This window comes from Aptenodytes patagonicus, chromosome 7 (assembly GCF_965638725.1).
Source record: "Aptenodytes patagonicus chromosome 7, bAptPat1.pri.cur, whole genome shotgun sequence".
NCBI lineage: Eukaryota > Metazoa > Chordata > Aves > Sphenisciformes > Spheniscidae > Aptenodytes > Aptenodytes patagonicus.
Genome location: NC_134955.1, coordinates 6,941,289 through 6,967,766, shown reverse-complemented (window position 1 = coordinate 6,967,766; position 26,478 = coordinate 6,941,289). Strand labels below are relative to the sequence as shown.

The following is a 26,478-nucleotide window of genomic DNA, read 5'->3' as shown; positions in this document are numbered from 1 at the left end:
TGCAAAAATGTTATTAAGTAAGAAAGAACCGCTGAAAAGAGTTCATATAAATTAGCATAGGCGAGTCTTGGTGATCACCGTGGAGGTGACCATGCAGGCAGGCGGTTGCGGGGCCTGCTGCCTCCCCTGGGCCGGCGTTCCTCCCTCACCCCGGGAGAGCGTGTGCTGGGAGGGCTTCACCCGTCGACACAAAACCGGCGGCCGCCGGTTCTGCCCCCGTGTTTCCCCTGTGTCTCTTGCCAGGCGCTGCCTCAGCCCCCGCCGCACAGGAAGGCGGCCGCAGAGCCCGCGGGGTAGCGGCGGCTGGAAGGTGAGGCACGCCGCGGGGCCGGGGGCCGCCCGCTCGCTGCTCCCTCAGGCGGGGAGGCGGCGGCTGAGGCGGGTGCAGGCGCGGAGGGAGGCGATTGGCGGCGCGGCGTCCCGGTTGCCATGGCGGCGGGGGGAGCCGCGGGGGCCGCCGGGAGCGCGGGTGGTGCCGTGCCGTCTGCGCCTGCCGGAGGCCGCCGCTCTGCTGTGACGGGCGGGCGGGAGGCGGCCGTTAACCGCCGCTAACCGCCGCCGTCTCCCTCGGGTTCCACCCGCCGGCATGAGCAGCGGCGCCCGGACCCGCGGCAGGAGGAGGAGGGCCGCCCGCCTCAGCCCGCCGTCCTCCGCCAGCTCCGAGGGCGAGGAGCCCCTCAGTCTCTCCGGCTGCTCCCCGCCCTCCCCCGCGTCCCGCCCCAGCTCCCCGAGCGGCGAGGAGGAGGAGCGGGCGGCGGCCTCGCGGAGCCGGCGAGGCGATAGGTAACCCCTGCGTCTGGGCCCAGGTTCGAGCAGGGAGCTTGGGGCCGCCCCTTGCGTGAGGAGCCGGACTCCCGTACTCGCCTCCCTCCGCTTGAGGCCTTTGTTGGGGACGGAAGATTATTTCACATAAGTGTAGATTTGTTTGCATAGATAAGCGCTCTAGGCGCCTCGTTCCCTTTTTACGATATCTTGGGAAGTCGCAGGTTATGGCAGTCTTTTCTACGGGCAGTTGAGTATTTTCATGGGTTTGTAAACTATCTAGAAGCTGTTGACCTGAGCCTCAGGGTGTTTGCAAGTTAAAAAGCTACAGCCGTTCCTGTCATCCTTTTAAATGTTCTTAGAGACTAAAGGGCTATTTTGCCTAGTGTATATAGCTATATCCAGAGTCAGTTTTGTGTGTATGCATTGCACAGTTCTTGTTCCAGTGGCTTAATTTCATTCCCTTTTAATTATACGCAAACTTAATTTGCCTTCTTTCCCTTGGGATCTCCTCTGCCTGACAGGAGAATAATTTTTGTTCCTGCCTTTAAAATAGAAGGGGGAAGAGCAGGGACTGCCTGTCTCATTCTGGGATACGACCTTTGCAATGGAAACGTCACAGATCTGTGCAGTAACTGATGGTGGATGTAACTAGCAAGACTGAACTGAGCTAAAAGTGCCAGTGGGGGTAAGGGAAGGACAGCTGAGCTTCACGGGGGTGCAGGGTTCCTGGGTGGTTCTCAAACTTCCACGGAGAGCAGTGAAGGAATGTGGACCACACTGAACTTTTCTTACAAGCATTTGTTGAAAAAAGTGCTAGAAGTCCAGGGAAAGTGTTCAAATGGAAGCTTCAGAGTGCAAAGGGTATTAGCCAGTTTATGGTCCCTCCTGTTTCAGGTTTTCTGTTACCTTTCCTTTTACTCCTTCCTAATAAGCAATTTTGTTCATGTACCTTGAAGTTCTGTAGCACTCAGCTCAAACTACTACATGTCTTTGCAGCTTGAGATACTACTTGAAACAGCTCTCAATTTTTGGGCCTGTTGCTGCAGTATTCCCTGGCAGCGGTAAGATGCAACTGAAGGCGACCTCTGTTAGGGCCTGAGTTAGAACAATCTCACGAAACTCTGTGGGCACAATATATACCTCACTCATGCAGACACTGCATCTGAATAATACTGCTACTCTGTTGTAGTAAGTGTCTACCAAATGTTCATATAGCAGCTTCCGTGTATAACTGCCAAGATCTTAAAAGTGTAATAATAAAAAACACTTCTTCTTACACAGCCACTACCCCCCCACATATGCACACGTTCTCTCAAAGAGTCTTTTTGTTGTTGTCCTCTTAAAACTACACAAAAATTAGCCGGAGGCAGACATTTAACGTGGGAAATGCGATATTTGCAAAAGAGAGAGGCTGAAAACGAGGCTTTGTGAAATGGTGTTAGGCATTTTCATACTTTCATTATGGATCAGTGTTATGTTTGATGGTGTGACTTAAGTGACTACATGGTAAATGATAATCACAGTGTTTTCTATTACTCAGACTTCAGTTCTAATGCCAAATGTATCTAATTTGATTTAAGATACTTATTTAAAAAGAAACGTGCACTTGAGAATGTGGCGCTTTACAAAGTCTGTTATTTTAATTATTCTGAGGAAGGTCGTAGCTGTGAACATGCTAGCATTTCAGAAAATGGTCCCATGAAATTCAGGGTCTGTGTGGCTTGAAATGCATCATCAGTGTGCCAGGGAGAGTGCGACCGGTGGCTGGGATGCACACTGAGAAGGATTGAGTTCCAGTCTGTGCTCCGGTGCAATCTGGGAGCTTTAGACACAGTACTGCAGAAGAGAAATGTTTCTCCTAACAGTTCTTCGTATTGAGCTTGTGTTTTCCTCTGTTTAAACTTCATTTTCTGTTATTTCTTACTTGTATACAATAAGTTTTTAATTTATTACTGTGAATTATTTTTTTGAGAAGTTAACAGCTTTAACTCTATAACTACTGATACAAGAAAACACATAGTAAATATTATTTTTCTTAATTCATTCCTTCTACTAGTACTTTTTCTCAGGTTGGTCTAATATGTCAGCATTATTCTAGTGCAAGGTGCCATAATGCAAATCATGCACAGCAAAAGAATGTATTGAGGAAGTATCCCTGCCCAAAATGTCAAGTCTGGACAAAGTTGCGTTGGTTTCCTGAATTTGAATGCACAATACTTTTATCCTTATCTTTAATAAACTTTCAGAGAGTTATTTTATAACAAAATGTGTTACTATGCATTCTTAAGTTGCATCCCTTATTATATGTACCTGTTTAAAAACTGCCTCTGTTAAATTTTTGGGCTTTGTTAATGCTGTAGCATAAAAGCCCTAGGGTGCAGCAGAATGTGTTGGACAATGCTGGGCTTGGGAGTGCTTGGCCTGTGCTGCTTCTGTCCGTGCAGTGTCTGTGTGTCAGGGTGTGCTGTCAGTTCTGTTGTGCTACATCTCTGTGGCAGCACAGTATAAAGAGGGTCGGGGGCTGATTCTGTGTGGGGAAAACAACCCTTTTCCAGGGTAGTTTCAGCGTGAATCGGTTCCCCTGGACGTGTCACAGCTTGACCAGCGAACAGTCATGTTAGCGCACACACATGTGGGTAACAACAATGGAGAAAAGTAGGACAAAACTCCTTAGCACTGACATTGTCCCCAGATGCTTTGTATCGCAGAAATATATTCTAAAGATTACTGGGACACAAAATGTTTTGCAACAGAGTATTGCTGTTCCCTGTGAATACATAATACTTTTATATTGATAACTTATTGATAATTTATATTGAAAACCAGATATCTTATGCTTAAAAGATTTCTTTCAGAAGCATTAACATAATATGCTTGTTTGGATGCCTCTTCTGTAGCTTGAATTCAGCAAACAGAATTACTCACTGTAGTGAAGTATGTACGTAGGTAGGTATTTCCAGAGCCCATATGTCCATATAAAATACTAAAGTGAAGTCTAGTTTCAATGTTTTGTTGTTAAGAAAAAATTCTGTATAAGACAGAAGAAATCTTATAAAGAAATCTATTGGCATGTTTTCAATTTTTGTTCACTTAGAGCCTAATATACTGTCTTACTTATGGGATAGTACATGTATAAAATATTATAAAAGATATTTCTGGCCTGGGGCTAGGATTGCTGCATTATTCATGAGTAAAGAAGTTATGAGTGAGTTATGCAAGGTATCCTATTAAAAGTCTAATAGAACCTTGTATAACATCATCGAGTATTGTATGCACGCCATATTTCTTAAGTATGTTTTCTGTGAAAGCTTTTTAGGGTGGAAAACTTTACCTATTAGAGCGAATGGACTCTTAATGCTGAGGTTGCTTGGTATCATGAATCCAATTCTATAGGACTTGAAGGAAGAAAAAATATTCTTGATTATTCTTTGCTCGTGCTAAAGGCCGCTTGATACATGGAGCCTCTCTGTGACCAAGGACAGGATGTTAATGTTAAATCTCTGGTTTCCCTTGGTTTCCTTATGTGAGAAGGAAGGTGACACTCTGATGTTTCTGGTGTTAGCTTTTGTTTAGTTCATAAAAGGTAATGGTTGAATCTGTTCCGCAGTTTGGAACAGGGTGGGTGGGTGGGAAATCACTAACAAGCTAGAATTTAATAAGTAGAACATAAGGGGGATGGTCAGAGGTGCACTATAAATGCCGTTTATCCATTCTGGAGATTACTAAGCAAGTAGAAAAATGATGTCGTTGTTGTCATAATAGGCCGTAAAAGAAATGTCATTTTTCAAGGCAGTAGCACTGCTTAACTTTTCAATCAAATATATTACAGATAATATTCTTTTACATTTCTTGTTTTTAATTCAGGAAGGCTGAAGACTCTGAAATAGCAGGGGGGAAGAAAGAGTCACCCTTGAAAGATAATCTTTCACCATGGGAAGAATGGTTCATTGGCAAAGAGAAGGAACTACGTGCCCGCTTACAAGCTAGAGCCACAGAGGTGAATACATCTGATTGGCTTGATGTTAAGTCTAATAGAAGGTAGCAAGCACAGGAATTTTTTTTTCTACTTTTGGTTGTGGAAACGCAAGTAGTTTTGTCCATTATTTTTTAGTGTCTTGGGCCTCCATAGTGTTTGGTTTAAACAATGCTGACATGATTCATGCTATGTGCATTCTCTTTTGCTAAATGTTATGCTTCATTGAAGTGGTGCTGTATAATATTTTGCTTATCCAACTGTCAGTTAATGGTTCGAGTTTAAAGGATTAAAACATATTTATGTAATTGGTACCTTGATTTTCATCATGGGTACATATGCTTGCATGTAGGTAGTAAAACACGACAGGGCGTGTGCTGGGTGTAAGTATGCCAAGCTACTTGGTTAGATATGAGGCACAATGTTGTTACCCACTTAGTGTGTAATTATGCAACTGTTTGGTGTTCTTTCCCAGGATAGGTTTCCCTGTCCCAGCATTTTTTTTCCTCCTTCTATCTTTTGCCCCCTTGCAAATGAACAGTTCTTGAATACTGGGGTAGAATTAAGTGAGAGCTACCTCTTTTCTTGATTAATATGTGTGGTGGGTTGACGCTGGCTGGATGCCAGGTGCCCACCAAAGCCACTCTAGCACTCCCCCTCCTTAACTGGACAGGGGAGAGAAAATATAACAAAAGGCTCATGGGTCGAGATAAGGACAGGGAGAGATCATTCACCAGTTACCGTCACGGGCAAAACAGACTCGACTTGGGGAAATTAGTTTAATTTATTACCAATCAAATCAGAGTAGGATAATTAGAAAATAAAACCAAATCTTAAACCACCTTCCTCCCATCCCTCCCTTCTTCCTGGGCTCAACTTTACTCCCGAGTTCTCTACCTCTTCTCCCCCAAGTGGTGCAGGGGGTCGGGGAATGGGGGTTGCGGTCAATTCATCTCACGTTGTCTCTGTCGCTCCTTCCTGCTCAGGGGGAGGACTCCTGACACTCTTCCCCTGCTGCTCCAGCGTGGGGTCCTTCCCATGGGAGACAGTCCTCCACGAACTTCTCCAATGTGAGTCCTTCCCATGGACTGCAGTTCTTCACGAACTGCTCCAGCGTGGGTCCTTTCCACGGCGTGCAGTCCTTCAGGAACAGACTGCGCCAGCATGGGTCCCCCATGGGGTCACAAGTCCTGCCAGCAAACCTGCTCCAGCATGTGCTCTGCTTTCTCCATGGGTCCACAGGTCCTGCCAGGAGCCTGCTCCAGCATAGGCTTCCCACAGGGTCACAGCCTCCTTCAGGCGCATCCATGTGCTCCGGCATGGGGTCCTCCATGAGCTGCAGGTGGATATCTGCTCCACTGTTAACCTCTATGGGCTGCAGGGGGACAGCCTGCCTCACCATGGTCTTCACCACGGGCTGCAGAGGAATCTCTGCTTTGGTGCCTGGAGCACCTCCTCTCCCTCCTTCTTCATTGACCTTGGTGTCTGCAGAGTTGTTTCTCTCATGTATTCTCACTCCTCTCTTTGGCTGCAGTTGTGCAAGTTTTTTTTCTCCCCTTAAATATGTTATCAGAGAGGTGCTACCACCGTCGCTGATGGGCTCGGCCTTGGCCAGCAGTGGCTCCATCTTGGAGCCGGCTGGCCTTGGCTCTATCAGACATAGGGGACACTTATAGCAGCTTTTCACAGAAGCCACCCCTGTAGCCTCCCCGACTGCCAAAACCTTGCCACGCAAACCCAACATGTTTGTAGTTGCAGTTGTTTAAATGATACTGTTGTTTAAAATCAAATTGGAAGTATTGGGTAGTGGTTAGAACAATCACATCAAAGTTAGATCATTTCTCACTTTAGTTGCTGATTTAGTATTTGACCTTGAGCAATGTCCTAAACTTTCTGTGATTCACTTTATCTGTGAAGTGAATATAACATACAGCTGTTTTATGTGGGCTTCCTCACATTGTTTATAAAACACCCACCGCTGGAAGGTTCTGGAACAGTCTTTTAGAGATCAGCATAACACCAAAACAGTTTGTTAAACTTGAGGAGTATGTTCTGATCCGTTAATATTCACCACACATTTCATGACTTCCCGTTTAGATTCCAATTCGGTAATCATCTCTCCCTATTTTGATTTTTAAGTACAAAAAATGAGCCAAAGTAATTTCTGGTGTCATGTAGAAAATGTGGTTTGTGTATGGACTTCTCAGGTGGTCTTGATGAGGAACCAAAGCAATTTATTCTTGTGTATCACACAACAGCATTTACGCAGTACTAAATGTAATCTACATGTAATTTATATTATGTAATTTATATGAATGTAAAGATATCTCAACTATATATTAAGAGCAGTCATAGGACAAGGATTACTTAAAGCTGTGTAGAAATCAGTGGAATAGGTAAATGTTTTATTTTTATTTTGTAAGATTTTTGAAAACATTAGATGTTAAACTGCAATATAGGCAACTCAAATAGCTTATATCAGGGGAAAAAAGACAATCAACCTTTTTGTAAGATGCCAGAAGAGAACAAAGTATGTGATTGTGATATAAAAATGTATTACTACATTTGCATATAAAAAGTATTCTAAACTGATATCCTAAAAAACAACTGTGAAGTCCTAGATCTTTTGCTGACAGCAGCACTGAGTCTGCCCTGAATGTCAGAAATGTGGATAAACTTTTGGAGTGGATAGTGGATGGGGTCTTCTAAGGTACTTATGGTGCCATCACCTTTTACAGAAACCAGGGTCCCTGCAATATAGATGTCTCCAAACTCAAAGGAGGTGTTAGTCTCTGTAACTTTGCCTCAATACAGCAACAACTATATTTTCAAACCATGTCTGTATTGTGAGTGTTTTCTTTGAGCTCTCTGTAGGCTCCTATTTTTTTCTTAATGTCTTACTAAATTGAAGTTCAATGTCCTAAGAAGAGGGGGTTCTCTCTGAAACTGACTGCAGTGTAAGGACCATAAAATCAGTTTCATGGAAATAATTCCATCTATCTATGTTTGAAGGTATGAATTTTCATTGCAAAATAGCACTTTGTGCTAATGCTACTGTTAGAGAAGCTAGACATCTCAAATTGTCATCTTAGTCGTGTTTTTTTCTTTACCAATTCATTTCCTTGGAGAGATATAAGTGATTGCATATATACTGTATGTCCTATAAAGATACTTCGGAATTTCTTCTCTCATCTTCAAAATAAAGCTTCTGTTTCAAAGTTTGCTAAAATCTGCAATAATTTTGTCTTTAATAAGCTTTGGGTTAAGCCCTAAGGTTCCTGTAGTTCTGGTACTAAAAATCACAAGTGAGTAATATTTCACTTAGCTTTTGATGCCTTCCTGAACGCAGAGCAGTACACTGTGTAAATTTTAGGTGTTGTAGAAAAGTACTGCTGCAAATGAAGGTTCCGCTGACTGAAAGGGCGTTTAAATAAGCTGAGTGATTTGTTATGTTGAATTGTTTCCAAAGCCTAATTAAAATACCTATTTCCAGTTCATATTCTAAAAATTATACATTTCCATTTATTGTATTCCATAATGTTTCTGTGTTGACTGTTGTCCATCTTTTCCAAAACCTTAATGAAGAATTTCAAAATCTAATGCTTACATTGTTTTAACTGCAGCACTATTTCCAGTATTGAGTGTATTGGTGTAGATGGTCACCACGGATTTAATATGTATACTTTTTCTTTAATTAGGAAAGGAATATACAGCTTGAGAAGGTGAAGCAAAAGCAAGAATGTGAAAGGAGGAAAAGGATAGCTGAAGAGAAGCACAAGGAATGGGTCCAAAAAAAAAGAGAAGAGGTAAATATTGCTTTGGCTGCAAATATTCTAGCACATACCATGCTTAAGTAAACCTATGTAAAATTTACTTAGACTGTTTGGACAACCATGTTTTTAGTTTGCTGAATGAATGGCTATTTTAATTGAAAATTATAAAACCACGCCCATGCAGTTAAACATTTTTCCAAGACTGATTTCTTTTTTTTTCCCATAAGGTATAAAGAGATTTGTTTTCTGAGTAGTCAGATAACTGACAACTGGCCTACATCTTGTGCAGTAGCCTTCTGCTAATTATAGCTGGGGTTCTGGTCTTCAGTATACCCTACTCTTTCTCACTTCCTAGGTTCAATGCACAAGCATTTTGGGTAAAGTGTACGTCTTGACTGTCTGCAATCTCTTGTACACCACGTAGAGCCAGAAGAAGGATTTAGTTAAGTACCATTGTGGACAGGCAAATAGTATGGTAGAGTTTAGAGGGATAATTGAGGTGTGAGGCCAGATTCAGGAAATTCTCAGTAAACCACAGTTAGCAATTGGGAATTCCTTCATCCAAAAAATCATTTCTGAGTGGGATCAAAAAATTTTTTAAGTCCTCTTGAGAGAGATGCCTAAGTCCAGGGTCAGAAGTAGACAGAATCCTGATCTCAACTGGGCACTGTACAGCTCTGTGTCACACAAAGCAAGCATGTGTACTGGGTGGCAAAAATGGGAATGTTTGAGAGGCTTGGTCTTGTTCAGTCCCTGGTAGTTTGTGGGCATATGCGTTCATTGTCTTACGGTCTGTAGCAATACCAGTTGCTTACCATTCTGTACTTATGGTTCTGAATAAAATCAGATGAAAATTGATTAAAAATACCACAATGGCACTAGCTGGGCTAGATATCCAGACATCATACATTTTTCACCATTTCAGAACTCCTTCAGATTCAATCTAGAACCACTAGAGTAACCTGTGTTTGGATCTAACCTAATTACTCTTAGTCTCAATGCTGACTGGATGATTGGCATAAACCTGCCCTAAAACCAGTCCTGCTCTAAGCATGTATTATGATGTAGAAAGGATCCTTCCTTATTAAACTACACAGCAAAAAGTAGAAGATTTATTATTCAGCACAAACAATGCCATTTTCCTCTTCTAAAATGCAAATTAAATTATAGGTGTCTGTAACTATTCATTGCCTTGAAAGCGTTTGGGCTGCCTGTTAAAATTGTTCACAGTTCAAAACAGTGAAAGTTCTTGTTCTCTCTCCTACCCCGCCCCCCTGCCTTCAACTTCTGTAAACATCTACCTATTTGGGTCCTCCTTGGACCTTTGTCTTTGTGAATTTACTGATTAACAACTTCTTTTCTATTGTCAATGGGAATAGGAGGTCTTTTTTACGGTAATCACATCAGCCCAGAAGACAGGGGAAAAAACATATTTGTCTGGACTTTATCATATTATGTTTTGGAAGGATAAGGTCATGCTTAGGCCATGTCCCAAGCTTTTACCAAAAGTAATCTGATTTTCATTTAAATCAGATGATTCATTGGCTAGTCTTTTCTGTAAACCACACTCAAATCAAGAACAAACTGAACTTAAAAGCTTAGCTGTCTTTAGGATATTAACATTTGTGCTGCGTAGACCTTACCACTTCAAGTTTCCACAAGATTATTTGTGGATCTGGACACAGACTGAAGGATAATTATGTCAATTCAGTGACTAAGAAGGTGTTTAAAATTGCGTGAAGATTTCACATGAAGTTTAAGGTTAGATTCATGAGCACTGACAGTTGCTATGATTTTCTTGGGGAGCATGCATACATCTCATATTTGGGAAAGCTGACTTCATTTCCTCCTAGAAGCATGAAAAGGTGCTCCTTGGGGCAAAACTCACAGTATTCTTCACTGAAATATGCATTAAGCACTCGCCTTTTTCATATCTGGTTACCGATTCTGAGCCCCGTGTGTGTAGACTGCAGAAAATGCTTTACTTGACAGGAGGCAGTACTTTTGGGATATTACCTCTATGATCTCCACAAGTCTGTGTGCTTTCCCATTGCTGAATACTGTACTGACGAAGGAAGTAAGGGATGGTTGAGCGTACATGAAACTTTTTCCTTCATCTTGAGCATCCAGCATCAGGAGACACTGCTGGAAAAATCTTCATACTGTGAATATGAGAGACATTTATGTCAGAATTAGAAGCTTGTACGTGCATAAAATAATTCTGCTGTTTTTCTGTATGCCAAGCCAGTTTTCTTGCATTTTGTTGCATGGCAATGTCAGTTGTGATGCTCTGACTGTTAAATATAGTCCTTTAGGGTCAGGTTAGGAAGCAAAGCTTGAGCACTATTTTAGTTCACTGGCAGTTTCGGTTTTTTATTGTTTAATATATATTTAAAACTATACGCTGTGAAGTTTTTTTTATGCTTCCAATCACTTTGCATAAACTATTTTTGAAAATAAAAGAATCATAACCATTTAATAATCTTCTATGTAAATAGCTGTCGTGGTTTAACCTCAGTCGGCAACTGAGCACCACACAGCTGCTTGCTCACTCCCCACGCACCCCCGGTGGGATGGGGGAGAGAATCGGAAGAGTAAAAGTGAGAAAACTTGTGGGTTGAGATAAAAGCAGTTTAATAATTGAAATAAAATCATAATAATAATAGTAATAAGAATAATAATATACAAAGCAAGTGATGCACAATGCAGTTGCTCACCACCTGCCGACCAATGCCCAGCCAGTCCCCGAGCAGCGGCCCCCCCGGACAACTCCCCCGAGTTTATATACTGAGCATGATGTCACATGGTATGGAATGTCCCTTTAGCCAGTTTGGGTCAGCTGTCCTGGCTGTGCCCCCTCCCAGCCTCTCGCTGGCAGGACATGGGAAGCTGAAAAGTCCTTGACTAGCGTAAGCACTGCTTAGCAACAACTAAACCATCGGTGTGTTATCAACATTATTCTCATCCTAAATCCAAAACACAGCACTGTGCCAGCTACTAGGAAGGAAATTTACTCTATCCCAGCCGAAACCAGAACAATAGCTTTTGTGATTTTAAAGGTTGTGAATGAACTAGAAGTAATATATTGAAATATGAGCTATCAAAGAACATTCTAAGCTGTGAAATATGTTTATGCAAATGTGGCAAAATTTTGCAGCTCACTAGGAATTAAAAGCTTAATAAAATCAACTGTCAAGCACTGTCCTGGTTCTACTAATGCCTTTACAATTTTCAGTAAGATACTAGATCTGTGCTGGACAACAATAGTCTTACTTTCTCTCTCTCCTAAGATTGAGTCATTTGTGGGCAAACAGTAAATTGTCTGTTTGACTTGTTTTGTTTTAGATGTAATAGAGCTCTATTTTTTAGCAAGTCACAGGAATATCAATCAAAATATTTTAACTCTAAAATATCTCCAAACGTGCTTTTGATTCCAGAAGAAAATTTGCTTGAACCCAACATGATTTTGTGTGTAACTAAAACTTTTACTTCTGAGTTAGTTAGATTTATTAGTAAAAATGAGGTGGGCATGATTATAAATGCTGAGCAAGCAAACTTGGTGTTCTGTGTCATGTTTTCATTATTAAAGTAGCCTTGATTTGAGTGGTATGCAGGACTGGACATAGATCAGCAGTGCCATTAGAATCTGTCTTAATCTTTCTGGAATGTTAAAATGTTTGCTTGATTGCTAATTGCTGTATTTAGACTCCAGTTCGGTAAGGAGCTCTGTGTAGGCAACTCATAGCTGAACTGTGGAGTTTAAAAAGAAAGGAATTGACATCCTCAATCTCCATCTCATTGTAGAACTAAATCTTGAATAGGTATTGAAAACTAGCTACTGTCTCATTTCTTTCGGTTCGAATTAATGTTTGTGAAAGCTTATTTTCTCCATGTCTGTTCATTCTGGCACTTTATGTGTTTTTTTCTTTTTTTTTGGGGGGGGGTGGTGGGGGGGGTGGGGCGGCCAAGAAAGGACCCATTCTTAGCGGAATGAAGTTTTTTACTGAAAATAAAACCAAGAGGTAAAGAATGGCTAGAATTTATTGTAAAAAAAAAAAAAAAAAAAAAAAAAAGACCTTTGCAGTCTATCATTTCATGTTTATATGCTGACTACCTGTAGATACTGAACAGATCAGTTAACTTCAGTCATTGTTCTCCACCCCTGAGTAAGTTTAAAAAAAAAACCAAACAACCACCAACACCCCCCTCACATCACACACAGACACCCCCTCCCCCCAGCTGTATCTTGGAATTATTTGGATTGGGGGACCTACATGTGTGATATATTTTGAAAATCTCTTCTCCATAGTGGCATCTTTGTGACTTGTGTCTTGTCAAATGTGTTCTTGCTTAACAAATAAATGTTTCATGACTGCTTGGCTTAGCAGGCTGTAGATGATAACCAAGACTGTTTACAGTCTTGGGTAAACAACACTTTAAGAAGATGATAAAAAGTACTGCTTAACATCTTCAAAATATAGGGGAATGCCGTTTCTGGTTCCTTCCAAGGATTTTTCTCTCTCATCTAAGTTCTGATGGATTAATATGTGATGACAAAACTCTGGCTGGGTATAAAATATGCAAAAAAATTGTGATAGGTGAGGTCATAGATGTTCAGAGTTGATCACTCATTCATACTTTCTTTTGTAGTGTTTCCTTTGAAGACCACCACTATTCAGAATTTGTCCAATATCGTTCAATTCCAAGTTCCTTCACAGTGTGACCAGGCACTGGTTCTACTGCCTGATAACTTACTGTGTTATACTCAATGGAAGTTTCTGGAGATGCTAGTGAAAAGCTTCGCTTCTGTTTTGGAAAATATGTAAGCTGCTGTCTGAAGCCAGTTTGGGTTTTTTGCCCTCATTTGCCCTTGAGTTGATTAATTCAAGACATATGTAGCTGTCTTCCAGGAAGACTTTACCCTTACAACCTCATCTCCCCGGAATGAGGTGCAGTATGGAGAACTCCTTGCTAGAGTTTGGTTTATAAAACCTTTGTCTTTCCAGACTCCTTTTCTTCCTTATTCTCTGTCCTCTTAGAAATACCTCCTGGTATTTCTCTAAAGAACTGAGGATGGTTTTGACATTTATGTAGTCTCACATGAAATGTTGTTATCTTCATGTAAACAGGAACCCAGCCCCTGCCTTTATAGTTTGTAAATGTAATTTGGGTTTGACTTGCCCACCTATCAAGAGTGCTGTGTTTACAAGACTGTATCTGAAGAACCTCAGTTATATGACTTACTTCCTAATGTTTTGCCATAGAATAGGAAGCTTGTTGACAGTAGCAAGTTTTTTTGTTTTCCTGTTTTACGTGAACTTTTGATCCTGAGATGTGGAGTCTCTTTCATTCCTATCAACAGCTATGGGATTGAACACTTAAGTAAGGTATATGTAACTGCTGAATTACTGATTAATTGCCTTCAAATCAAAGTACCAAAGGCTTTGAGAAATGCATTGTAGATGCATAAACTGTGAAGCGTCTGTAAACTGATGTGACCATTTAATTCTTTAGAACATTGTAATTACAGTCAGAACCTCTTATGAATTAATGCTGAATAAAATATTAGGATTAAAGGTCAGGCCTGATAACAACAGCTTTTTGATTAAATATTTAAAAAACTAACACTGATGCAGTGCACTCCACCCTCTGTGCTCTATTTAATATGGTATCTTCCAATCATATTTAATCCACCTTTATTGACTTTGCAAAGCTACTTCATTCTTAGAATGCCAATAGGATATGAGCTTAGAAATATCTAGAGTATTCCATCCATGTATATGCATATGAATACATATAAATATTTATATTATATATTGTTGTGGTTTAACCCCAGCTGGCAGCTAAGCCCCACACAGCCGCTCACTCGGTCCCCTGCAGTGGGATGGGGGAGAGAACTGGAAGGGTAAAAGTGAGAAAACTCGTGAGCTGAGATAAAGGCAGTTTAATAGGTAAAGCAAAAGCTGTGCGCACAAGCAAAGCAAAATAAGGAATTATCATAGAATCATAGAATGGTTTGGCTTGGAAGGGACCTTAAAGATCATCTGGTTCCAACCCCCCTGCCATGGGCAGGGACACCTTCCACTAGACCAGGTTGCCCAAAGCCCCACCCAGCCTGGCCTTGAACACTTCCAGTGATGGGGCATCCATAACTTCTCTGGGCAACCTGTTCCAGTGCCTCACCACCCTCATAGTGAAGAATTTCTGCCTTATATTTAATCTAAATCTACCCTCTTTCAGTTTAAAGTCATTACCCCTTGTCCTATCACTACCACTACATGCCCTTGTAAAAAGTCCCTTCATTTACTACTTCCCATCGGCAGGCAGGTGTTCAGCCTTTTCCAGGAAAGCAGGGCTTCATCTCCTATAACGGTTACTTGGGAAAACAAATGCCGTAACTCCTAACGTCCCTTCCCTTCCTCCTTTCCCCCAGCTTTTACTGCTGACCAGTGTGTCATGTGGTCAGTTGGGGTCAGCTCTCCCAGCTGTGTCCCCTCCCAACTTCTCTTGCACCCCTGACCTACTCACTGTTGGGGCAGAGTGAGAAACAGAAAAGGCCTTGAAGCTGTGTAAGCGCTGCTCAGCAATAACTAAACCACTATTGTGTTATCAACACTGTTTTCGTCACAAATCCAAAACATAGCACCACAGGAGCTGCTATGAAGAAAACTAACTCCATCCCAGCCAAAAACCAGTACATATATGTAATACGTATATTTGCAACAATAACTGAAATCTCAAAAGCAGAATGCTTGCATCCCCAAATAACTCTAATTCTGAAACTCATGTTGTTAGCATCCTTTAGTCTTTAACTTGCATATAATACTTTATGCTATATTAATGTGATATCTAGCAAAGTTGTAAGAGCAAAAATAGTGAAGTAACACATTTTACCTTGGAAAAACTAATTATTCTAATACCAATCTTAATTTGACTGTAGCGTTTCAAATACTTTCTGCATTGTTGAATAGAGAATAAGGCATTGCTTTTTATTTTTTCTTAAAAGTAAATATGAGCAAAGCAGGCGTTAATCATAGAACTTTGATGTTCAACTTTTTTTTGCTCATTTTTTCTTTCAGTAAGTCCTCATTACTTACTGAAAAATATAATTTTAATGGAAAACAGGTACGGGATGGGAAAATTCTATTTTCATGCTTTTTCATTGAAAATTTTGTTCTTATAATTTACTTTGCTACTGGCTGATAGTCTTTAAAGAAGGAAAAAGCAGTGAGAAATATGAAAGCCTAGGAGAAGCACACTATAAAACAATGAATGACAATGTTCTTGAGCAGACTTCCCTTTCTTGGTGTGCTGCACGATTCCTCCCAGAAGAGAGACTTAGTTTCCAACTCCTACTCCAAAGACGTGTTGTTTAATGCATAGTTTATCTCACCATTGTTAGTATAGAACACAGACTGTTCGGCAGCTTGAGCATGACTGTGAAGTTAAAAAGTCATGCTCACTGATGCGCTCTTTCTTTCATCCAATGAATCGTTAATTATTTTGTGAGGAGTGGTACAGCTTCAACAGAAGAGGTGGAGAATCCTGTCAGCCCAGCCTGCAGCCTGGTAGATGGAGTCTTCTCCCCACAGTGGGACATGTTAGTTTGAATCCCCTCAGGCAGAGAGGTAATGAAATCCGCATCTTCCCTGTCCTAGGTTAATGTTCTAACAGCTGAACTGTTGTTCTGAGTCAAAGCAGTGGTTGCTGCTACATTTTATGTAGAGCCTGATGTGCTATGGTTTTTGCTGACAGTTTAGACTTGAAAGAGATGCTGAGATGTTCACCTTTTTCAAGACTGAACCCTTTCAAGAAATGTAGTTGTGAGGGAAGCTTAAATATCTGGCATAAATACCTTCCAGCCTTGAGAAGCAACATCGTTTAAGAAGTTGAATTTTCTGTTTACAAGCCCAAGTCTGTCTTTACATATCTAAATTTTTTTTTGTAACTCTGGGCTTAATTTCTTAAGGTTTTTTTTCTTCTGCATATTGTGGGTTTTTCAGTGTCTAGACCTGGAGTACTTTACAAAACAGTGGGGTGTTTGTGGGTTTTTTTGTTGTTTGTGGGTTGGTTTTGTTTTTTTTTTTTTAAGCACAGTGTTGATGTGCCTTTTTACACAAAACTTTTCTTTGAGGTCGTGCATGGCCAATGCCATGGGTATTGTGTCCACACTTACCTTTAGATTTCTGTAAGTAGAATGAACTAATTTCTCATGGTTAGTGTTAGGATGAGTTTTAGATAGACTTGTAGAGGAGGAGTTCAGGGTGGCAGATGATTAAAATACTAGTGCTCATGTATTTCAGCAGCATTCGTGGAGTCTGCATTCTTCTGAAGACCCCGAGAGTGTTCGGGGACCAAGTACACTAAGACTTTCTGCTTGTCATGTAGAGTACCCCCATGTAAGGAACACAGTTTGGGAGAAAGATCCATGTATGTAACCATCTTACAATTACACCAGTCCAATTACTAGACTGCAGTGGGGTCTACATTGACTGTGTGAACTTGAGCAGTACATCGTTGTAAACCTGCCTGTCAGTAGACAACTGCAGCTCAGTGTTGTTTCACTGACCTCCTTTCTAGCCTCTTGTTCTTTTCACATGCCAATTCTGGAGACATTAAAGAAGTATTTCTGTGGGCTAGGCTTGGTGACTGAGCTGTATAATAGGGCTAAATTGAAAAGGTAATAACAATTGGCTGAACAACCCAGATTTCTGAGGCTGTTAAATGTGATTGACGTTCAGGATTATTATGAGGATAAATGAGGATATTTGGATGTATGTTCTGATGTTGGAGTGTGGACTTTTCCTATATTTCGCCATCAGTCAGCATAAAATGATGCTAGAATGCGGTAGCTAAGATGTCGGAGCAAACAGCTGTGAAATAGAACCATCAATTATGTATGAAAAGAAAAATGTTGTCATGTTCTGCAGACCAGAAAATGGGAAAGGATTGCTGTGAGAAGTATCTTAAAAATATAAACCACAACATTAATTTCTGGAAATATTTCTATTCAGTGACACTCTACACAGAAAATGCAGAACAGAAAGCAGCTCTGCACTTGACCCTTTCAGCCTCTCATTTAATCATTGATATGAAAATACAGAAATGTATATTTTATTAATTTTCTTCCAGTTGGATACAGTGTCTCTGGTTCGATGGCAATTGGGCTGTTTTCTGCCTGGAAAATTATTTAATATTTCTGCCTTCTGTCAGGAAGAAAGTGGGATGCTTCTTCAAATTTTAAATTCCTTTGACAATTCTCCACATATACATAGGTCTGATTTTTCTTGAAAAGTTAGTAGTTCTGCTGATGAGACACTGGTTTGGTACTGACTCAGTGAGACACATGCTGCCTACTGAGTCACCATCACTGCTTTGTGGGACGGCAGGATTTGTTTTGGGTGGGGGATTTCCAAGTACCGACCTAGCCCAGGCTTCATTAGGTTCCGAGGCTTGATAGGATCACAGCCCAGAGCAGTGAACCCGCAGGCCAGATTTGTATCCTTTCTCCTTAATAATGTGCTTGGGTGGGGTGGCGGGAGAACAAGCCTTTCTTGCAATGAGTAATTGGATGGTTTACAATCAATACCTTAATTTATGTAATACCTGTAATCATATTTTAAAGTGTATGTAAATTTGCTAGTGGTTTAGTGAATAGATCATGTCTGTTTTGAACACAAGATCAAAGAGAATTTTTAAAACCCAATCTGACAACACCAAGCATAAACAAATTACATAATTTCCCTCCCCCTGTATATATGTGGAAGGAGAGGTGAAGGGAGGATTGAAGAACATGTACATTAATATGCACATTCCTAGCATTTTTGATAGACTTGTATAAGGGAAAGTAATGAGGATGGGGGGAAGCTGCGGAGGCCAGGGTGACAGGAGCTTGACATGAAACAGGTTATTAAAACAGCTGGGAATGTGGTGTACACTAACTTTATGAATGAAAAGCTGTTCTGTGCACGAGAGAAAGAGGAAGCATTTCTGATTTGTCTGCAGAATAATTTCTAGGCAGCTGCAAAGTCTGCAATTCTGCAGGGACTCTCTCCGTGTTAAGGATGTCTCACTGGAAGTAAAACTTAGCGATAGTTGTGGCTTTCATGGTAGTGTGCATGGCATATCATTGTTTACATAAGACCTAATTTAACTTTGGGTCAGCTTAGATAGGGGCTAAACTCATCTGAAGTATCGTGATTAAAGATACATAATTTAAGAAGCTTCCCTGCTTTTTAATTACAGTCTTTAGAAAGGTTTTTAGTCTATTTTCTGCTTATTATTGTTGTCCATTATTGAACAATTCCCCTAGGTATGGAAGGGCCCAATTTTTTTTCATTTTCTCCTATATTTATTTTCATGCTTTGTGTATGATAAGACCCTTAGTTAAAGACTGCAGCTTTGAAAGATCCTTACTTTTGTAACTTACTTTCATGTACAATAGAGATAAGCCAGCAAACAGCAAAAGAATTGAAATCTTTGTAAGGCACCTTCACCAATGATTTTAACTCACTGTTTTAGTATATATCTCTCATCTACATTAATGCTTTTTATGTGTCCCAGACTATCATTGTCTCGAAACAGGAGTTGTTGAGAGATGCATGTGGGGAATATTTGGTAATGAAGCGACAGAGGAACAGCTCTGAATAAAAGAGATTAAGATGAATTTTAGACGGAGGAGGAGGAAAAGCTTAGGCAATTGTTTATTTGTTTTTTAGGCAGGTGATACTTAGGATCTGCATAATTTGCCAAAAATAGATTATTTTTCCTTTTTAACATAGTTAATCATGGAAGGGTTTGTTTCATGCTAAGAAAGATCTTGTTTCCATTCTTCACTAGTAGGAAAACATTTCAGAATCTCAACTTCTTTTTTTCCCAGAATGAAATTATTTTTTTCGTTGGTCTTAGTTGTAAATAGTAATTTTATCACATTTACAGGCCTTACAAACAGTGTTGTAAAATCATATTAATAAGACTTCCATTATTTTGTAGTTCTATGGAGTTCTACATTCCAGAATATGCCTTGAAATCGGAGTCTATTCATATCTGACCATTTTCCCTACACTGCTGAACAGATACAGCTGACGTTCACTAGAATGTATTAGAAGTGAAATGAAGTTAAAAAAAAAAAAACACCAAACCAAGGAGAAAACATAGTTAGTAACTAATTGTTTTGTGAAATTGTGTGCAGTGTGTACACAAATAACTCTTTGTTGTCAGATTAGAATATTTGACAAGAGTATACCAAAACAGTGGTACTGAAAGTATCATCATGGTTTAGGTGAAGAAACATCCACCTCAGAGACTGTGGTAAATACAGTTAATAAGGGATAGCTTGTAAAAGGGGGAAAAAACCCCCAGAGTTAACGCATAATTTAGCTGCCGATGTTAAAATTGTAGTAATGCTTCTAGTGTTGGCGAACACAGAGAGGGGCACACCACTACCTCAAGCAATTCTGTAAACTGGCTTCTTCTGATAAGAAGTCTGCAATTTAGCATGGTGACATGCTCAGAAAAAATGAATGCCAAGAGTAAGCTATGATTATCCTTAGAATGATTTCTTTATCGAGACAATTTCATATAGTGTAGATAAGGATTCAAATGTGAAAGTGTTTATTATCCAGTCTTGCAAAAAATTGGCAAATGTTTTAACCTGAAAGCAGTGCATTTTCTCTTTATTGGCCCTGTTTTTACACCTCGTCATCTCATCCAATAAATGGTAGAAATGAGTTAGTGTTTTGCAGGGCAATATAAGCTAAAGTTTTTATTCTGTATGATGCTACTATATTGGATTACTGGTAAATTTTGGTATGGAGGACAAGGATTGAACCAGCAGATATTCTGTTTAGACCAGACTGAGAGAATTGTGCTGGTCCCCAGCTGCAGTATTATGGCTTCTGCTTTTTGCATAACTGGATTTTCCAAAAGTGCAATAAATCTGGAAAAAAGGAGGGGGGAGGGGCCCATGGGTGGAGCAGGGCGGAGCTCTAGCTTTCTGCCTTTTTGTCCTTACAAGAGGTAAAATGGGAAGGGAAGTATATTCCTGCTCTACTTGTAAATGTGTTTTTCCTCTTTTATATAAAAAAGACAGACCCAGTTTATTATACTTTGCAGCTGTAGTTCTAGGCATTTGACATCCATACTTCCAACTATAATAATTCTGAGTCAGCATAAGTTCCTGCTAAACTACACATCTCCTGTGTTCAAGAGGAGTATGCAGAGGAGCATACAAGAAAAAGATTCCTTAAAAGAAAACCAGCGTTTTTATTCAGCAGTTCTTTTCTATGAAGTGGCCTTTAATGGCCTCAAGTTGCGCCAGGGGAGGTTTAGATTGGACATGAGGAAAAACTTCTTTACTGAAAGAGTGGTTAAACATTGGAACAGGCTGCCCAGGGAAGTGGTTGAGTCACCATCCCTGTAAGTATTTAAAAGATGTGTAGATGAGGTGCTTAGGGACATGGTTTAGTGGGCATGGTGGTGTTGGGTTGACGGTTGGACTCGATGATCTTAGAGGTCTTTTCCAACCTTAATGATTCTATGATTCTAAGTGGAAACTGTTTGATCTCAAGTCTTCTGCCTCTCCTCCAAGTCATGTGCACAGCTTGTCTGGTAAAGATTTTTGCCTCTACGTGTATATGCAGGTTCTTCAGAGCTAAGCAAGCTAAGCAGAAGTAGTACTGAATCAGTAGAATTCCAGACATTTCATAAAGGTTACAGGGAAGGGAAGTGACAGCTATTGTTAGTCTTCAAATGCAAATACCTCCCTCTCCAGATCCAGAAAAGGCCATCGCTATGTGCTTGTTAGCTTAGAGAATGGTCCTCAAAACATTGTTGAGTACTGTTAGATACACACGCACTGAAAAGACGTAGAAGTGAACGATGCCTCTGTGTGTTGTATCTTCCAGATTATACAGGTAGCAATTTCACTTCACACTCAGTTACCACTTTTTGCCTACCTTAGAAAGTTTTCTCATTTTCCCTTTCATCATTTGAAGAGGAGAAATGTGTAGATTAGTTCATAGAAGTCCATATACAAATAAACTAAAGAATATAAAAAAATGTAGAGAATACCACAAAACGTGAACTGGATTCTCATGTGAACTTCTTATTTTCATATCAGTTTGTGCTTAAGTGTGCTGAACAATCTGTATATCTCAATGAGTCTTCGAAGGCAGCAGTTTGCCTGACTTCCATTTGGAACTGTAGTGTGCTCTGGATTCACTGAAAAGTATAACTAACACACCATTGTCAAGAATTGCAACATGTATTTCTTTCCCAGAAATATTGAGAAGTGTCTGAACTGTTTTAAAAAAATGTCTGAATAAATAGAACAGAGTGGTAAATATAATAGCATAAGGAGTGCTGAAAGTAAATTTTTTATCATATTTTCTGACAAGTTTATATGTTTAAAACTATTTTATCTGGAACCTAGGGAAGAATAGGTTCTGTCTTCAAAGAGCTCGCAATATGGTATTTTTTTCAGGTTTATGATAATTTTATTTGTAATTATGTAATAAAATTAACTGTATCCCTCAAAAGAATTGCCCATTGAAATATACTGAAAAGTTTCTATTCTGTTTCTTTGATCTGTTTCATGTAGGAAAGAAGGGAAAGGGAACAAAAGCTGAGCAAAGAAATGGCAGAAAAAGCCACAAAGGAACTAGAAAAAATGCAGTTACAAGAAAAGGCCGAGGTAAAGTATAAAGAATGGTTAAAGAAGAAGAGAGCTGAAGAGGCAGAAAAGAAGAAGAAAGAGAAGGTATTAATCAACTAATCATTTATTTGGATGGGATTACCTAATCTGTGACTTATATTAAATATATTGTTTGATTGAATTGATTAGAATTTGTCAAATGGCAGTGTCGTACATGAAAAAAACTTTCAAAAGTTGTAATGTTAGTGCATTGAAGACATTGAGGTATGGTCAGCAAAGCAAGATGCATATTAACACATTTTTGTTAATAGTCTTTGCAAACCCACTGCAATTGTGATATGAGAGGGGAAAGAGAAATGCAAAGCAGACAGCGTACCTTAATTACTCAGTCCTTTGCAGGGTGACTCAGATAGAAAATAGGCAGCATTCTGGGCATTTTTCTCCCAGCACCACTATTATCATGATATTACCATTATACTTGCACATATTTCTAATTAAAAGCATTTTTCTTCATATTTGTCTGTACCAATCTGATGCTGGGAGTTCTAATTTTGATGTTATTTCTTATTAATTAATCACCTATGTATTTTTATAGTGAGCTTCAGAAAACCTCTTACCTGTTGTAAGCTTCCTAAAGTATGGGCTTTGAGGTCCTCTAGTTCACTAGAACAAATGCTCTAACAAGGCTACGCTTGCAGGAATCATCCAGAATTCCTTGGAAATATCACATATTGATAATGTTTATGCCTGAAAACTATGAAGTGTGTGACCAGATGTCTTATCTGTGAAGTTGCTTGGTTGTATTTTAATTTAATTAACACTACAGTATAATTTTTCAGTAGAATATGTTATATTATAGGAGTACTACACTACTGTTGTAGCTAAGTGTGGGGGAGGATTGTGGTGAGAAGAATTTATCTATATTCCCCCTGTAATTACAGCAGTTGTTCTTAAAGTGCAGAACACATTTGTAAGTATGTCACAAGTACATATAATAATTTCTTTGGATTAACTTCAAAATACTGTAAACTGTATCAGATCAATTTTCCGGCCTTAATGACCTTAATTTTGCAGTCTTTCAAAATTTCCCATATAATTAAACCACGCTTAAATATTCTGTACTGGTGGTGTTTTTCCTGCTTAACAAACTGATTCTGTGTCTCTGCTGAGCCTCTAAAATGCATAGCACAAGGACCTTGAAACCCAAGAAAATGAAAGTCATCAGACAGATTTAAACCACATGCATTCTTTTAGTCATGTCTTCATTATGTAGGTTCTTATAAGCCATGTTCACAGTATCAATTAAACTTAGTTTAAATCCAAATGCCATGCCTAAACACACTGTTTTTACTCTTACTTCTGATTAATGGTTCCCCCAGCCTGCTCCGGGCTTGGAGGCAAGCCAGTCATGGCTGATATAGGGCTGTACGAATATGGGTAAATGAGAAGAGTGGATGGCTGTCCCTGATGCAATAGCCTCTTTAGGCTAACTGCAGCACAGTAGGCCCTGGTCATCTGCCAGTTATGTTCAGAATATCTTCTACATGTAGTCTTCCAAAAGGTTTCTGAGAGCTTTTTCTCAGAGAAACACTGGATTAATGCAGAGGTTGATTATTCTTTTTTTTCAGACTTAAAGAAAAAAAATGCAACTTTTCTATTGTCAGGAAAACGTATTTCTATTTGAAAACATATCTGAAATATATTCAGCAGTCTGGGAATCTGCAAAAGATTTATTTACCATTTTGTGTATATTGCACAGGGCTTTGTCTATAAGTATCTTAGATTTTTTTATTTTTAGGAAAAAGAAAAAGAAAGGGAAGCTGAGCTACAGGAGAAGAAAGCAAAATCAGAGAAGATCTTTAAGGAATGGTTACATAATGCTAGAAATAAACCACGCCCTGTTTTAAATGGTTATGGCTTCCCACGTGGGAAGTCTACAGGTTTGTACTTCTACTACACATATGTAGTGACTTAGGTTGTGGTTCTTTCCCTCTAATCTTTTAATGTAAAATGAACCCCATTTTAGATTTTCATCCAGTATCTAATTTTGGCACATGGGAATGAATATCTCATGTGGAATAAGTCAAAGAAGCTTTTACTCTGAGACCCTTTGTACATTTTTTGTAGCCCTTCATGTTATTTGGGAGGAAAATGATGTTATTTGAGAGAATAATGTGGCATACCAAATTATAACTGATTTTGATCTCACTTTCCTTATCAGGCATAGGAATCACTAGAGCCAATTACTGGTTCCTGTGAAGCAGATCAGTTATGTTAGCATCCTTGTAAAGTTAGTGTTTGTGTTACAGAAGGTGTGTGCCACCTTATTGCACCTGAATCCCCCTTAGAAAAGAGGTGGTTTTTTGAGACGCAAAGATTAGTAAGAGGCTGACAGAAGTGCTGTCTGAAAAAGGAGACGTGGGAATCAACCTGTGTTCTGAGCTAAGGTTTCCTTTCCATTTAGCTTTACACCTGCATCACACCTTCTTGGCGTCTCTAATCCTATTCCTTTTTTGTTTTAAAGGGAAGTGTTAAAGAGACTGCTGTTGACAGTGTGCTCTTTTGTGAGTCTCACTTTATTTTTGTTTTTTTTTTGTCATCCCACGTGGTACAAAAGCAGAAGAGCAGTTAGAAATAGTATTGCATTTTACGTTTGAGTGCTTAATTAAATTTTCTTTAAAAACATATACATACTTTTGCCTTTATTTTTTCACAGAATTAAAATCATTGTTGTTACTTGAATTCACCACAGAAAATATTTTAGGACCTAAATTCCAGGCTCTGAATGTTTAAGAAAATATGTAAAGCAGGTGAATGACCTTTGCTCTTTTGCTTATATCTGTTTATAGATGGTGATATGCTTTGCCTTCATGTTTTGTTTTGGACCTCCATTACTTCCCCACAGCTGCAATCACTTAAGTGATTTTTGAAAAATATTTCTCTACTCAGTTGTGTTCATGTACTAGAATATATTACAGACTTTGTTTTACCCAACCACGTGATGTATGCACGGAAATTTCACTACAGACAAATGACTGATAAGGCAATATGTTCCTTCTGTTGCATTTTAAGTTTTCTGATATTGCTTTATGGGCCCTAGGTTATTAATTGCAGATTGTAATTGCAGATTGTTAATGTATATGTGGATAATTAGTGTATTTTCCTCCTCAATAAAATGAAGAATAACAGTTAAGCAAAGATGGAGAAATACGTGAGCTTTGCATATGTGGTGACAGGAAGTTTTATTTATAAATACTTTGAAATAATGCAAAGTAGCCAATTCATAGACATTTACAGCTTTTAAGTATATGAAACATTCTGAATGTCACACAGCATTCGCCCTGCTTATTATTTTAAATAGCGATGAAGAATATGCCAGTTATTGGTTAAAAAAAAAAAGTGGAAGTTTTATTTCTTTGAATCATTTAAATTTTGTGATGTGCCTATGCTGCCTTCCTCTGAAGATGCTGTTGTGTCTTTGTTAGTCCAGGTGATTATTATAACCGCTTGCATTGTAAAGCTCGAAGTGTAAATATTCCTTTTTAGTTATGTGTATTTTCTAAATGTTCTAGGGTGTGCTAATGGAAATTCGTATCCAGCTCCAGCATATTGTAACCCCATTCCTTGGAAACCTGTACATGTGCCTCCTCCAAAGGAAGACAATGTTCTTACCATGAAGAAGAGTAAGAGACCTGTATCTTGTCAGTCACATGCGTCTTCGCCTGTGGTAATTTATAAGCCCAAGAACAACCCTTGTATTGGATCCTTGTGCAGAAAGCAGTTCTAGTACAGAAAACAAAACTATTCTTATGGTCCTGAGTGAACTGGGCCATAAATATGAAGTTATATGTAGTTGTATGTCCAAAACAGGCTGCTTTTTTTTTTTTATTTTTGTGAACAGGTTTTGTATTTACAGCTAACTGACCAATCAGCTTTTTAATATGGATTTTATATGTTGCATTTTAGTAAAAAAACCAAAATGTCTTATTTAGCCAATTGTAATGGGACTGTACCTCAATACCAATAAAACTCACAGGATTGTTTCTTCTTTTCCTCCTCTTTTGCTTTTGAAGGAGTTCTTTTGTGTATGTGATTATTCTTTTGGGCAACAGTATTACTGGGTTATTTTAAAGATGCTAATTATAACAGACTTTAAAACAATTCTTGGCTTAATGTGGAAGGAATTCAAGGCCTGTGTGCGGTTGCAGGGCTATGATGTCATTGGGACCGCAGAGATGTAGTGGGATAGCTTACATCGCTGGAGTGCTGCAGTGGATGGATACAGGCTTTTTAGGAAGCACAGGCTGGGACGG

The 26,478-nt window shown here is 39.4% G+C and overlaps 1 protein-coding gene across 1 annotated transcript; it reads left to right on the top strand.

The window, feature by feature from the left end:
- Positions 1-527: 527 nt before the first annotated feature.
- On the top strand, positions 528-26,224 carry CCDC34 (coiled-coil domain containing 34). Its single transcript, XM_076343856.1, has 6 exons — positions 528-783; positions 4,630-4,762; positions 8,437-8,544; positions 22,112-22,270; positions 23,964-24,105; positions 25,738-26,224. The coding sequence occupies exons 1-6, from the start codon at positions 587-589 to the stop codon at positions 25,950-25,952; spliced, it is 954 nt and encodes a 317-aa protein (XP_076199971.1). The 5' UTR covers positions 528-586; the 3' UTR covers positions 25,953-26,224.
- The last annotated feature ends 254 nt before the right edge of the window (positions 26,225-26,478 follow it).